This window comes from Puma concolor, chromosome D4 (genome assembly GCF_028749965.1).
Source record: "Puma concolor isolate L17-30 chromosome D4, mPumCon1.1.hap2, whole genome shotgun sequence".
Classification (NCBI taxonomy): Eukaryota; Metazoa; Chordata; class Mammalia; order Carnivora; family Felidae; genus Puma; species Puma concolor.
Window position 1 is genome coordinate 55,490,883 of NC_141679.1, and position 15,393 is coordinate 55,506,275.

General features: G+C 41.1%; 1 protein-coding gene across 1 annotated transcript in view; it reads left to right on the forward strand.

The window, feature by feature from the left end:
- Positions 1–15,393, forward strand: part of ACO1 (aconitase 1) — a 67,445-nt gene that overhangs the window by 26,616 nt on the left and 25,436 nt on the right. The window contains exons 3-8 of the mRNA XM_025934943.2: positions 515–683; positions 1,728–1,865; positions 9,151–9,220; positions 9,347–9,530; positions 10,002–10,141; positions 13,850–14,021. Of these exons, the coding sequence (XP_025790728.1) occupies positions 515–683; positions 1,728–1,865; positions 9,151–9,220; positions 9,347–9,530; positions 10,002–10,141; positions 13,850–14,021 (873 nt within the window). The remainder of the gene's footprint in view (positions 1–514; positions 684–1,727; positions 1,866–9,150; positions 9,221–9,346; positions 9,531–10,001; positions 10,142–13,849; positions 14,022–15,393) is intronic.

Sequence of the window (15,393 nt, forward strand, 5' to 3'; positions counted from 1 at the left end):
GAACCCACTACCAGTAGCCATTCTGCATGGCATGTGGGCTTATGTTTCCTTTGAAAGGTGTATGTGACCAAACTTTGGTTTTAATTACGTTAGTTGTAAAGAAGTTATTTTCTCATTTCTTGAACACTAGTTTTCATAAGAAATATTACTGTGTGTGTGTGTGTGTGTGTGTGTGTGTGTGTGTGTGTGTTACTTGCCAGCACATAATATGGTAAATATCTAGGCTAACTTCTTTCATGATGACTTAACAGAAACTATTAATGGAATCCAAGGTAAGGCAATCATTTATTGTGAAAGAATTAACTTTTTCTATTACTGAATGTCTCTTCAACCCATTCAGTATTCTTACATATCGAACTGTTGAAATCAATTTAAATTTACCCTCTTTCCCTGTTGGAAAAATAGTCTGATGCTTCATATCAGGTTTATATGGGGACTGGCTTTAAAATAGTTCTTATAATAATGTGTCTCATGACTTGTGTTTATTTTGTTATACTTTTTTCTTTTTTTCTAGAACGCTTACCATTTTCTATCAGAGTTCTCCTGGAGGCAGCCATTCGGAACTGTGATCAATTTTTGGTGAAGAAAAATGACATTGAAAATATCCTAAATTGGAGTGTCATGCAGCATAAGAACATAGAAGTGCCGTTTAAGCCTGCCCGCGTCATCCTGCAAGACTTTACGTGAGCCTAATGTCACTTCACTTCCCTGTTCACTGCCTCCCTTGCCAGCCTTTAAGGAAAGCTTGAATCACACACACACACACACACACACACACACACACACACTATGACTGTATAATTTATCACCCATTATCCAGACACTTTTGAAAACGAAAGAGGTCTGTTATCCTGGACAGCTAGAGATTGTCTCCGACAAGTGGGATGTGTAGTCACTCCACTTCTTCCAGTGGCAAAGGTCATTGTTTTTGGAGATCCTAACCTTAAGTATACTAACAAAAAGTGGAAGAAATAGCATGGAGTAGGGCTATCTTGGAATCTTCTCTCCCTCACATCCTGTCACCCAGATAGCCAGGTTTGAAACAGCTGTCCTTAGAATATCAATATGCTGTGTCCTGAGGGGAGACTTGTAGTTCACAAGGCCTGACCTGTTGCCCTTAAACCTCAGTTCACATCCTGCTATTCCTGGGAGTCTTTATTCCCCATCATGGCCTGTTTTCTGAGATCTTGCCTTTCCATTTTTAAGTGATGTTATTTTATTCCTTATAGAGACGAAATTTTACTTTACCAAAGGACAGTCTAGAGGACAAATTTTATACTCAAAATAATAAAAAGGAAGGATTCACAGCATTCTTCTCTGAATTACATCCATTTCTTTAAATTTGGTTGGAGGTTAGAGGTTGGAGGTGAAATCCGTATATCTTCTATAGGCCTTTGTCACCCACCCCCCCACATGAATGGGAATCAGCCATGGCAGTAACAGCCCCAGTGTTAAGTGCACATTTTACCACGGTCTCTATTTAGACCGTATTTGTTGTTAACTTTAATGCAAAATTGCATGTAGAGATACCACTCAGTCATGGTGCTTACTACCAATTTCTGCTCAAGGAAGCGTGTTTAGAAACTTCCACTTTTCTAAGGCATCTATTGTTAGCCCCACTGATGAGACTGTCTCGTGGCCAGTATTGTCACTGGAGGCAAAAGGTGAAAAATCTAAGTACACTTGTTTAACAGTTTTGTTTTCTGTTTAATTCTCTCTTTTCTTAGGGGTGTGCCAGCTGTGGTTGACTTTGCGGCAATGCGAGATGCTGTGAAAAAGTTAGGAGGAGATCCAGAGAAAATAAACCCTGTTTGTCCTGCTGATCTTGTAATTGATCACTCCATCCAGGTTGATTTCAACAGAAGGTGAGAGATTAGGATGAATACTTGGGTTTTCTGTTTTGTGCAGAATCTTGGAGATCAAGTCTTCTTTGTGTGTGTAAGTAAACAAAAGAAGAAAATCTTTAAAAGATGTATTCAGAAAAACTCAAACTTAATACAGATTTTCCAGTGAAGATTTTTTTGGGGGGTGGGGGGTTATTATGTGTGGTTTTTTTCCTATTCACTTCTTTTGGGGCTCAGGCTGAAGGAGAAAGCTCCTGGTGATCACAGAGGCTCAAGAGGGCAAGTGGGAACCCACAATATCTCTTGAGGCTTAGATTAGGGCTGGCAGATTAGAATGCTGTCTATTTGCAATAATATTAATCAAAGCAAGACACACAGTCAAGCCCTAACTCAGGAGTGGGAAGTACACTCCATCTGTTGTAAAAGTAAGTGCAGGGGCGCCTGGGTGGCTCAGTCGGTTAAGCGGCCGACTTCGGCTCAGGTCTTGATCTCGCGGTCCGTGAGTTCGAGCCCCGCGTCGGGCTCTGTGCTGACAGCTCAGAGCCTGGAGCCTGTTTCAGATTCTGTGTCTCCCTCTCTCTGACCCTCCCCTGTTCATGCTCTGTCTCTCTCTGTCTCAAAAATAAATAAACATTAAAAAAAAAAATTAAAAAAAAAAAAAAAAGTAAGTGCAAGATTATACAGCCAGGGTTTGGATACAAGCTGGGCAACCAGGTACTGCTAAAAGTCTGATATCTTAACCTAGAAGAATAACTAAATAAAGTTATCATCAACTATGAGTGCAGAAGAAAGAACTATACCACATTCAATGCTGGGAAAATTAGTTACTTGATAGAGCAGGTCCTATGAATTAAAGCATTAATATTTTTTAAATTAAATCATCAAAAACTTTAAAAGAAATATAAGTATGTATATGTCTTGATGAGAAAGATCTTTCTAAATTTAAAAGCAGTAAATGAAGCAAAAAAGGAACAAGGAACTATAGATTTAATGGCTTCAAAGTTAACGGTAAATATCTTTAAAATATTTGCAACAGGGGCGCCTGGGTGGCGCAGTCGGTTAAGCGTCCGACTTCAGCCAGGTCACGATCTCGCGGTCCGTGAGTTCGAGCCCCGCGTCAGGCTCTGGGCTGATGGCTCGGAGCCTGGAGCCTGTTTCCGATTCTGTGTCTCCCTGTCTCTCTGCCCCTCCCCCGTTCATGCTCTGTCTCTCTCTGTCCCAAAAATAAATAAAAAACGTTGAAAAAAAAAATTTTTTTAAATATTTGCAACAAATACAACAAAGGGCTAATATCTTTAACATATAAACCTTGTTTATAATCCATTAAAAAATTGTAAAACCCAGCAGATAAATGGGTAAAGGAAAGTGGATGTTTCACAATAAAAGGAAAAACAAATGGTAAACACGACATAAATCCTTTTCAACTTTACAAGTAATAAAAAAGTAGATTAAATCCTTGAGATACCATTTTCTCCTATCAGTAAAGATTAGAAAATAAACATTATTAATTATAAAGGTGTCATGAGGGAGACACTTATGTGCTGCTGATCACACTGAATTAGAAATGATGAAGGCAGCGTGTATTAAGATTATTAGAAATCACCATACCTTTCATCCTGGAATTTCCACTTCTGAGCATATCCTTCACAGATACCTGAAATTCAGAAATAGCTTAATGACTACATAGTGTTCATTAAAGCATGGTTTATAATATTGAAAACCTAGAAGCATCCTAAACGTCCAACAAAGGAGAATGATTAAATTAAGGTATGTCCTTGAAGTAAATTATTAGGTAACATTTGCTGTTATAATTATAAAGCGTTTAATAACACTTGGAACATACTCATGTCTTAGCTCAATGAGCCAAATATAAATTGCTTGTATAGCGTGATTTCAGCTAGATGAAGAACTATACAGAGATTAAAAGATTGAAAAAAAGAGATGCCAAACTGCTAGATGACTTATCTCTGGGATTGTAACTGTTCTTCATTTTCACAATAAGAAGCTATTGGTTTGGTTTATTTATTATTTTTATTTTTAGAGGCAGAGCGCGAGCAGGGGAGGGGCAGAGAGAGAGACAGAGGATCCAAAGCAGGTTCCATGGTGACAGCACAGAGCCCGACGTGGGGTTCAAACCCACAAACCACGAGATCACGACCTGAGCTCAAGTCGGACACTTAACTAACTGAGCCACCAGGAGCCCCGGAAGCTATTGTTTTTAAATTAAAAAGTCACTTAAGATAGGAAATAAACCACTCAAAGAGAGAGACAGAAAACTTTATTTGCTTCCTTGGGGACTTAAGTGGGTTCCATACAGCCTCAAGGGAACTGTAGTAGCTGGTCATTCTCAAGTTAATGTCAACATCCAAGCCAGATAAATTCAGGATAAAAAGACATCGGCTTTGTCCCCTGAATTGATGGTTCTTGGAACAGACTGGAGATTCGGCAGCTGTTCCTTTTCCTTTGGACTCTAAACTCATCCTTAGGCAATTTGTCTTTTCTTTTTTTTCCCTCCTTGAATCATATGAGCTCAATTTAATAGTTTGGTGTCAAAGGGAAGAATAAGAAGTACACGGATAGAATGTTACTCTATTTGAGGGTAAGGATATTTCCTAACACCCCACTTCAGAAGTTATAAAGGTAGCCTCGCAAAATCATTGGCAACTTTATCTTTCCTGAAGATTCTCACTGATGTTGATAATTTACCTTTATTTCACTGCCTGCAAGGGGAAAGTACTGGTGGAGATAGAATTGTAATTGTTTTAATGTCTGAAGTCTTTTGACTGAAAATTCAAAGAGCTCCGGGCTATTATTAAGCAGTTAATGAATCTGAGTCATCACCAAGTTCACTGTGATTTTTTTTTCCTTGAGACCCATCAACTCTGATTTCAATTTTTTATGGACCCTTTACATTTATACCGTAGTACTGAAAACATTATTATAAAAACAGCAAAGTCCAGGGGGGAGCTTTGATCCAAATTGATATCCAAATCTGGCAAACACTTTTTTTTCTTTTTTGTAATTAAAGAGAACATTTCTGTTAGAAGTATTTTCATTGGTGGTGTTTTGTTTTTATTGCTTGAGTTTGGTTTTGCAATTTGACCTCACAGGCTCTTTCCTCATTTTTGTAAGGAATTAAATGTGATATGTCTCAACTTCTGTGGAACTGTGTGCTGTGGGCTTATTTCCAGCTATTTCCAGAAATGAACTCAAAAAACTGTGGCAGGGTGCTGGGATGATAAAGGTTCTCGTTTAAATATTTGCAAGCTCTTTGCCTTGCTTGAATAATAATAATTGGCTGCACACCATTTTTAGGAATGGAGGGTCTAGCTAACTCATTATTGTAAAATTACAATAATTATTCAAAGTTACCTCAAAAATAACCTTTTCTTTTTAAAATCCCAACAAGAATATCAAAACAACTTCTGACCAGATTTCATGAGTGTGGAAGCTCTCTCCTCTGTAAATAACTATAAATAACTCTGTAAATAAGTTTGTGAATTTCTGGAGTACCATTAAATGTAATAGAAACTTTGGTATACGTCCAAATCTGAATTCAAATTACATAACTAGGGAGAAATTTCCTCTTTAGTCATATTCAGAAACTTTATTAAAAGCTCAGTAGATTGGTGAATTCAGGGAACTTCTGAGTTCAAATTCAAATTCTAGGTCTGTTCATTCATCCTGTAACTAGAACTGTTCATTGAGCCAAGGTTAGAATAAAAAAAGTTTTGGGGCGCCTGGGTGGCGCAGTCGGTTGAGCGTCCGACTTCAGCCAGGTCACGATCTCGCGGTCCGTGAGTTCGAGCCCCGCATCAGGCTCTGGGCTGATGGCTCAGAGCCTGGAGCCTGTTTCCAATTGTGTGTCTCCCTCTCTCTTTGCCCCTCCCCCGTTCATGCTCTGTCTCTCTCTGTCCCAAAAATAAATAAATGTTGAAAAAAAAAAATTAAAAAAAAAAAAAAGAATAAAAAAAGTTTTGTTTTAAATAGTAAATAGGTTTTTACCTAGAGTTAACCTATCTTTTTTTTTTTTTTAATTTTTTTTTTTTTTTCAACGTTTATTTATTTTTGGGACAGAGAGAGACAGAGCATGAATGGGGGAGGGGCAGAGAGAGAGGGAGACACAGAATCGGAAACAGGCTCCAGGCTCTGAGCCATCAGCCCAGAGCCTGACGCGGGGCTCGAACTCCGCGAGATCGTGACCTGGCTGAAGTCGGACGCTTAACCGACTGCGCCACCCAGGCGCCCCGAGTTAACCTATCTTAAAACAGCCTGAGCATGTCTGGCTTCTGCTTGTCCTGTGAATATGTCATTTACGTCACACTGGTGCCCCAGAATTCTCTGGGGTGAATGTTCCCCTCCCAACCCTGCTTCTGCTGTGAGAGGCTCTGTTGTCCTTCCGCTGCTGGAGGCATGAGGGGGAAGAACCCTGACTGGGTGTCCACAAGTGCTCCGAGTAGAAGAGCCACGGGCACCAGACACAGGGGCACATGGAGTCTGGAGGGTTCGGCCAGCGGTATCACTTGATCCAGGGTGCGGACCAGGGAGGGAAGACCTGGAAAAGGCACGGAGAGAATACAGGAGAGAATAGAGGGTGCAAAGGCATGAGGGAAGTGAGGTTTGGGAGAATATGAGGGCTTGAGCATGGCTGAAGTTAGTTTGAACCAGGCGATAGGAGAGGGCTTATGAAGGAAGTTTGAGAGGTGGCTGGGTGGCTCAGTAATTTAAGTGTCCTTACTCTTAATTTTGGCTCAGGTCATGATCTCACAGTTAGTGGGTTCCAGCCCCTCATCGGGCCCTGTGCTGACAGTGTGGAGCCTGCTAGGGATTCTCTCTCTCTCTCTCTCTCTCTCTCTCTGCCCTTCCTCTGCTCTCAGTCTTTCAAATAAATAAATAAAAGTTTTTTAAACAAGGAAATTTGAGGTTACACTGAAAAACTTCATTTTTTTTAATTTTCTTTTTAATGTTTATTTATTTATTTATTGAGAGAGCAAGTCAGGGAGGGAAACCGAGAGAGAGAGAGAGAGAGAGAGTGCGCATCCCAAGCCAGCTCCAGGCTGTCGGCACAGAGCTGGATGCAGGGCTCGAACTCACGAACTGTGAGATAATGACCTGAGCCAAAACCAAGAGTCAGACATTTAGCTAACTGAGCCACTCAGACGCCCTTGAAGAACTTTGTGTTTTATTTAGGGAAGAGATTATCGCTTCTCGGCCTTTTGGCTAAGATCAAGTGTTATTTAGGGAAGAGATTTGTACTTTACTGAGAAATGGAAAGCCATTGTCAGGTTCAAGATGGGTCATGATAATCTATGTTTTAGAAAATGGATGCTGGTGACGGTATAAAGGTAGGTTGAAGAGACTGACAGAGGAGCCAGTTAGGCCTTTTCTGGAGTAAATGCTTGGATAGTTGTAGATACTAAGTGGCGGGAGGGGAAGTCAGTCGCTAGATGATACAGACAGATGGGGATGGGGATGAGGATGAGGTTCAGGAAGCAAGCTCATGTGTTAGGGTGTGACCCGTTGAGTATGTGGTGCCTGAGGTGTTCCTGATGCAGATAGATGCCTGGGATACATTGGAAATGTGGACCCGGACCTGAAGAGACAGGTGGGAGTCAGAGGGATGGAGCCCTCAGTGTACTGGTAAGAAGGTGGAAACGAGTGCCTAAAGGAGTAGCTGTACTGGTCCAGAGGATCCAGAGGATCCAGAGGCTCTGTCCTTCCAGGGTAGCACACTTGTCCTGCCTTGTTCCCCTACATCACCATCTCCTTTCTCTATTTCTACCTTCTGCTTTTCTCTCATGCATACACACACTCACAGACATTCATACAGTACATCAGGGATCACCTTTTTTTGTAAAGGGCCAGTAGTAAAAATTTTAGGTTTTGCTGCCTACACACTGTCTCTGCTCACATATCCTTTTGTTTTCAACCTTTAAAAATGTAAAAATTATTGCTTGCTTCAGGGCAAAACCTGTACAGACATTGGGCTGGATTTGGAGTTTGTGGACCCCTGCTCTAAGGCACCCTCAGGAATTGATTCCCTTAAAGCAACTGACACTTAACCTTGGAGAATATTCACATCAGGAGAAAGAAGTCAGTGTCGTAACTGAGTGTGTAAATGTGTAAACTGAGTAAATGCTAAGTGCTTGCAGCCCTTTTCTTCCCAAGGAGCACCTACCTGTCTTTATCTGGCTGACTCTTCTTCATCCTTCAGACTGGATCGGTGTCACTTTCCTCTCGAAGGCATTCCCGACCCCCAGTCTGAGTTCGTGACCCTATCTGAGTGTTCCCCTGGCACTCTGTACTTCCTGTATCATGGCATGATGGTCACACTCCCGTAATTGCCTGGCTGTTTCTCTGTATCGCTCACCAGGCTCTGGGCACCAAGTGGGCAGTGCATTTGCCACTGTTGCATGCTTGTATTCCCAGCGAGTGGCAAGGACAGGCTCTGTGGATCACTAATAAGTTTAGAAGAGTGGTGGCTTCCTAGAAAAGTCAGTAGGTGTTTACTATTAATGAATGAAGTCTGACTTGGGTCTTAGCTATTAATTTTACCGCCCTTTCCTGGATTCACTCAATCCATGATATACAGTTTATGAGTGCCTTCTGTGCCCAAACCTGCGAAGTTGTAACTATGAGTTGTTCTGCTTTGACTCAAGACGTATGTAATTTGATTATAAAAATCCTGGAAGAGCTTCTTGATTCCCTGCTCTACCTGTGTCTTTCCTATTGGACTGAATGACTTTGAGTAAACTCCAGCATATAATCCGTGCTTTATAGATACTCTTGAGTGGCACCATTCTCCTCAGAAACCTCTCCGGGAGCTAGGAGACTGATTTTATAAAGGCCTGTGCCTCCTGGCATCGCTGTTTCGCTGTCTCCCAACATAAACAGATGAAAATGCCAGCCCGGACCAGGCTCAGCTCAGAGAGGTGTCATAACAAGGTCAGGCAGGAGGAAGTACAGAGACCAAGGTTCTTTAAATCTCTAAGCTGCTGTTGTCATCATAAATGTCCAGACACTGTTCCTAAAAGTCAGGCTGTGTGACTAGACTAGCTATAACTTGAATTCACTTAATGTTTGTTACTCACCATGTGTAAAGGTATTATAGAGATCAATTGAACCAAATAATAATTACTCTTTTTACTTTTTCTGATTACCTCTCATTTCCCATGTAAATAAACGCATTGGTATCGCCCAGCAAGGCTGCAGATGAAGTTGCCAGTTGGTTTCTTTATCACTGAGAAGTCTGACCGGTAATATTTTAAGCCTTAAAATTTATACATTCAGCTTTTCTCTCTGACAGGGCAGACAGTTTACAGAAGAATCAAGACCTGGAATTTGAAAGAAATAGAGAACGGTTTGAATTTTTAAAGGTATGGGCGGAGTTTGCTCCCATTGGCTGGTTGTTTATAAACGCGGGTACGAGGGGGAGGTGCCAAGGAGCTGGGCTGCATGGAAGTGCATCGGATATTCATTGCGTTCTTTCCGGTCCATCCTAGTGGGGTTCTCAGGCTTTTCGCAACATGCGGATTATACCCCCTGGCTCAGGAATCATCCACCAGGTGAATCTGGAGTATTTGGCAAGAGTGGTATTTGATCACGATGGCTATTATTACCCAGACAGCCTTGTGGGCACGGATTCGCACACTACCATGATTGATGGTTTGGGAGTTCTGGGCTGGGGTGAGTATTGTTGCAGGTTCCTCTTCCACACACGCTGTTCTGTAGTGTGTAGCCTAATTCACGCTGATCCCGTTATAACATCCCAGTAGCACGACTTTGTGTGACCACACATATCAAAGAGACATTTTTGTCTGCTTTATTTACTGTTGGATTTCCAGTGCCTAGAAAAGCACCTCACAGGTACTCAATAATAATGTTTGGAAGAACGAACTGGAGCTGTTTGTTAAAAATGGAGACTCCGGAACCCCACTTTCCACTTGGTATAGAACCAAAGGGATTGTGATAGTGCTGTTTTGGGGACCACACTCTGAGAAGTGCTTATAAAAATTCTGTAGAGGGAAATAGAAAAAGATAACTACTCATTACAGGATCCAAATCTACACTAGGAAAACATTGTAATGGGGTTGAATTATGCCTGAGGGATATAGTAAGGCATGCTGAAAGCATTCTTCTGCCCTGCCTTCCTTGCAGGAGTGGGTGGTATCGAAGCAGAGGCAGTCATGCTGGGTCAGCCAATCAGTATGGTGCTTCCCCAGGTGATCGGCTACAGGCTGATGGGAAATCCCCACCCTCTGGTGACATCCACTGACATTGTGCTCACCATTACCAAGGTAACAACTTGCCCCCTCTTCCATGGTCTTGGGCAGTCACAGTGACGGGAGGAAATACATGTGGCGTCCATCTTGGTTTCTCTGTGCACTAGGAAACAGTATGTTGATGATCTTTAAAAAGAGATGAGGGTTCTTTGTTAAGTTTTAGATAATTATGTTCATTTTACTCTTCCATGGCTGCATGGATCCTTTTCTTTAAAAGGGTACTTTGAGGGGCGCCTGGGTGGCGCAGTCGGTCAAGTGTCCGACTTCAGCCAGGTCACGATCTCGCGGTCCGGGAGTTCGAGCCCCGCGTCGTGCTCTGGGCTGATGGCTCAGAGCCTGGAGCCTGTTTCCGATTCTGTGTCTCCCTCTCTCTCTGCCCCTCCCCCGTTCATGCTCTGTCTCTCTCTGTCCCAAAAATAAATAAACGTTGAAAAAAAAATTTTTTTAAAGGGTACTTTGAAATTGTGAAATAGTTCAGACACACAGAAGTTAAAATGACGTTGGCATGCACCACCACCCAGAACTAACAGTTGGTAACATTTTGCCCCCTTTGCTTCAGAGCCCTCTCTGTATGTATACTTTTTATGAGATAAAATGGGATATTTATGGCTAAAGCCATCCTCCACATTCTTAGAAATAATAGCTATCCTAACGTTCCAAGACTCATTCCCAAGCATGTGTTTATACTGTGACTACATTTTCTCACATGGTTCTTCTTTATATGTAAATAGCAAACTGCTCCTATGAATTTAATGTCTAACTTGTTTAATTCCCTTCTGTGTATTCTAAATTACAACAGATGTTTCTCCAAGCTGGAAATACTCCTTTTTTTTTTTTTCTTTTTCCTTAGCTTTTGCAAGAAATAATGGGTTTTTTTTGGTGATTTGCTTGCTTTGCAAAAAGAAGGCAGTTTCATTTTGAAAGATTATTAGAAAAGTGATGGTTTTTTATTATCACAGACATTTTTTTCTGGTTGTACAGTTTGGAGGCTTGGAGTGTTAGGGATGGCCACTATCCTGTTAAAGGCCAAAGATGTTTCTCTTTAATCTTTATGGAATTTGGAATCACATTTCTTTGAACACTGTGGCTTTTTTGAGAAGTCTGTGCATTATTCTTTAAATGTAGAATAATATAGGTCTTGCCCACAGAATTTGGCAGAATCCCACATAACCAAAAGAGCCTGACGGTTGTCCACACAGTTCATGAAACTGGCTTCGTGCAGGGCCACGTCAGTCACTGAGGCCCCAGCCCTGGCTGATGGCGTGTATGGAAAATATATGGGAGTCAGACTGTCTAGATCTTTTGGTTACATTTGACTTGTACCTCTGTTCAGGAAATTTGTTCATTATACCCTTGAAAATAATCCATTTACTTATCCGCTTAACTAGTGCAAGACCATTTAGGTTGAAAGAAAGTATTTAATTTTTAGCACTTCCAGTGATCTCCTTAGAGAGAAAAAGCCCTTCTCATTTTGGAAAACTTTTATTAATGTTGATATTTGTGATTTGGGTGTTAACTTTTTCTTTTTTTTTTTTCTTTTTATAATAATTATTTTGATGTCATTTTATTTTTTTATTTAATTATTTTTTAAATTTACATCCAAGTTAGCTAGCATATAGTGCAACAGTGATTTCAGGAGTAGATTCCTCAATGCCCCTTACCCATTTAACCTCTCCCGCCTCCAAAAACCCCTCCAGTAGCCCTCTGGTTGTTCTCCATATCTAAGCCTCTCTTATGTTTTGTCTCCCTCCCTGTCTTTATATTATTTTTGCTTCCCTTTCCTTGTGTTCATCTGTTCTGTGTCTTAAAATCCTTATATGCCTGAAGTCATATGATATTTGTCTTTCTCTGACTAATTTCACTTAGCATAATGCCTTCTAGTTCCATCCACGTAGTCGCAAATGGCAAGACTTCATTCTTTTTGATTGCTGAGTAATACTCCATTGTATATATGTATGTATGTATGTGTGTGTGCATATATATATATATATATATATATATATATATATATATATATGTATGTATATATACCACATCACCTTTATCCATTCATCTATCAGTGGACATTTGGGCTCTTTCCATACTTTGGCTATTGTTGATAGCACTGCTATAAGCATTGGGGTGCATGTGTCCCCTTGAAACAGCACACCTGTATCCCGTGGATAAATGCCTAGTAGTGCAATTGCTGGGTCATAGGGTAGTTCTATTTTTAATTTTTTGAGGAACCTCCACACTGTTTTCCAGAGTGGCTGCACCAGTTTGCATTCCCACCAACAATGCAAAAGAGATCCTTTCTCTCCACATCCTCACCAACATCTATTGTTGCCTGAGTTAATGTTAGCCATTCTGACAGGTATGAGGTGGTATCTCATTGTGGTTTTGATTTGTATTTCCCTGATGATGAGTGATGTTGAGCATTTTTTCATGTGTCGGTTGGCCATCTGGATGTCTTCTTTGGAAAAGTGTCTATTCATGTCTCTTGCCTGTTTCTTCACTGGATTATTTGTTTTTTGGGTGTTGAGTTTGATAAGTTCTTTATGGATTTTGGATACTAACCCTTTATCTAATATGTCATTTGCAAGTATCTTCTCCCATTCTATCAGTTGCCTTTTAGTTTTGCTGATTGTTTCCTTCACTGTACAGAAGCTTTTTATTTTGATGAGGTCCCAATAGTTCGTTTTTGCTTTTGTTCCCCTTGCCTCTGGAGACGTGTTGAGTAAGAAGTTGCTGCAGCCAGGGTCAAAGAGGTTTTTGCCTGCTTTCTCCTCGAGGATTTTGATGGCTTCCTGTCTTAGTTTAGGTCTTTCATCCATTTTGAGTTTATTTTTGTGAATGGTGTAAGAAAGTGGTCCAGGTTCATTCTTTTGCTTGTCGCTGTCCAGTTTTCCCAGCACCACTTGCTAAAGAGACTGTCTTTCGTGCTTTGTCAAAGATTAGTTGGCCACAGGTTTGTGGGTCCATTTCTGGGTTCCATTGATCTGAGTGTCTGTTTTTGTGCCAGTACCATACTGTCTTGATGATTACAGCTTTGTAATACAACTTGAAGTCTGGGATTTTGATGCCTCCAGCTTTGGTTTTCTTTTTCAAGATTGCTTTGGCTGTTTGGGGTCTTTTCTAGTTCCATACAAATTTTAGGATTGTTTGTTCTAGCTCTGTGAAGAATGCTGGTGTTATTTTGATAGGGATTACATTGAATATGTAGATTGCTTTGGGTAGTATTGACATTTTAACAATATCTGTTCTTCCTATCCAGGAGCATGGACTCTTTTTCCATTTTTTTGTGTCTTCTTCAATCTCTTTCATAAGCTTGCTATAGTTTTCAGTGTAGACATCATTTAGATTTACAGGAGAGTTAATGTAAAGAATACAGGGAGTTTCTGTTACCTTTCTTCCAACTGCCCCAAACGTTAACATCTCACATAACCGTGGTACATGAAATCAAAATGAAGAATGTGGGTCCAACACTGCTAATGAAACAAGTAACTTCACCAGTGTTTTCAGTAATGACCCTTTTCTGTTGCAGGATTCAATCCAAGATTCCACACTGTATATAGTTAACATTACTTTTTAAATTTTATTTCTTAGAGTAATCAAAAATATGTTGGGCCACGTCATTGTTTGTGTTTATGTACCAGGCTAGTTAATAAGAATTGTAAGGAGCTAGTTCTGCATTTTAAATGTGGGCTGTCAAGTCTCAGACTTTTCTATTGTTTTGCTGCCTAGCACCTGCGTCAGGTTGGGGTAGTGGGCAAATTTGTCGAGTTCTTCGGGCCGGGAGTAGCCCAATTGTCCATTGCCGACCGAGCTACTATTGCGAACATGTGTCCAGAGTACGGGGCGACTGCTGCGTTTTTCCCAGTTGATGAAGTTAGTATCAAGTACCTGGTGCAGACAGGTAAGTGCAGAACCACGAAGGCAGAAGCCCTTCTTAAAGTTTCGTAGAACTCTGGGGATTGGAGAACTGCCTTATGCCTCTGTCCCTTGGAGTGCACAGGGTCAGACTTACGGTGTTTCTCCTTTTCTCTGTAGAGTCAGAATGGTTGTTGGGATTTCAGAAGATATGAGACAGACACTGTATGGCCAGTAGAAAGAGCTCAGGTGTTCTGGAATCCAAGTTATTCATGCTGGTCTCTACTTCTAGTTATTTGACAGGAAACAAGGGATCTTAGTAATGAGAACAGCTGTCATGTGCTGGGCACTTGCTATGTATTTGCTCTCACCCTCTTCACAGATCTGGGGTAGATTGATAGATGAGTTCATTAAACTAATCGGAGAGAAGACTGAGGATCAGAGACAGATGTAGGGTATTTTTCCAAAGCCAATAAGTAATGGAGCTAGAATCCAAAGCTGAGGCTCCAAACAGGACAGCATTCCAGGACACCTCTGTCTGGGCTGTCCCAAAGGTAAAATGAAAGACCGCATGTGAGGGCATCTTGAAAGGTTGGCGGTTTCTTGACTCTGTATGTATTTGTTTAGAGATTTGACTTGAACTTGGAGAAAGGTTTTTTTTTTTTTAATTTTTCAAATTTATTTTTAAAATATTCAGTCATTTATTTAACACATTATCAACATCTGATCTAGGTGTCAGAGATACAGCAGTGACCAACATAATGTCTCTGCCCTCGTGGAGTTTCCATTCCAGTGAGGGAGACAGGCATGAACAAATAAATGCATACGTATGTATATAAGAGAATGAGGAAGAAGGCAGGGGAGGTGGTTGAAGTAGCTGAAGGGTGCTAATTTATATATCGGAAGGTCAGCCAGGGCTCCTGAAAGCAGTTTGAAGAGATGCTTAAGTGAAGTGGGGGACAAGCAGTGGGAAGTGGTAGAGGAGGCATTTTCCAGACAGAGGAACCCAAGTACAGCAACTCAAGACAGGATGGTCTCCGTGTGTTCAGACAACAGCCGAGAGGGTGGGGGGGCCTTTGTGGCTGGAGCCCAGGGTCAAGGCCATGGGAGGGGAGGTCAGGGACCAGATCCACACAGGGGCTTGCAGGCCATAGTGGACAGTTAGAAATTTATTTTAAATTCTAAATGTTCTAGGAAGCCACCGGGTCATTTTGAGCAAGAAGATCACATGAAACAATTTTATTTTTGATGGCTCATCCTATGTGACAGAGGTGGAAGGGACCTTTTGTTTTCCAAATGACTTTTTTTTTTTTTAAACATTTTTTAGTGTTTATTTATTTTTGAGAGAGACAGAGCACGAGCAGGGGAGGGGCAGAGAGAGAAGGAGACACAGAATCCGAAGCAGGCTCCAGGCTCTG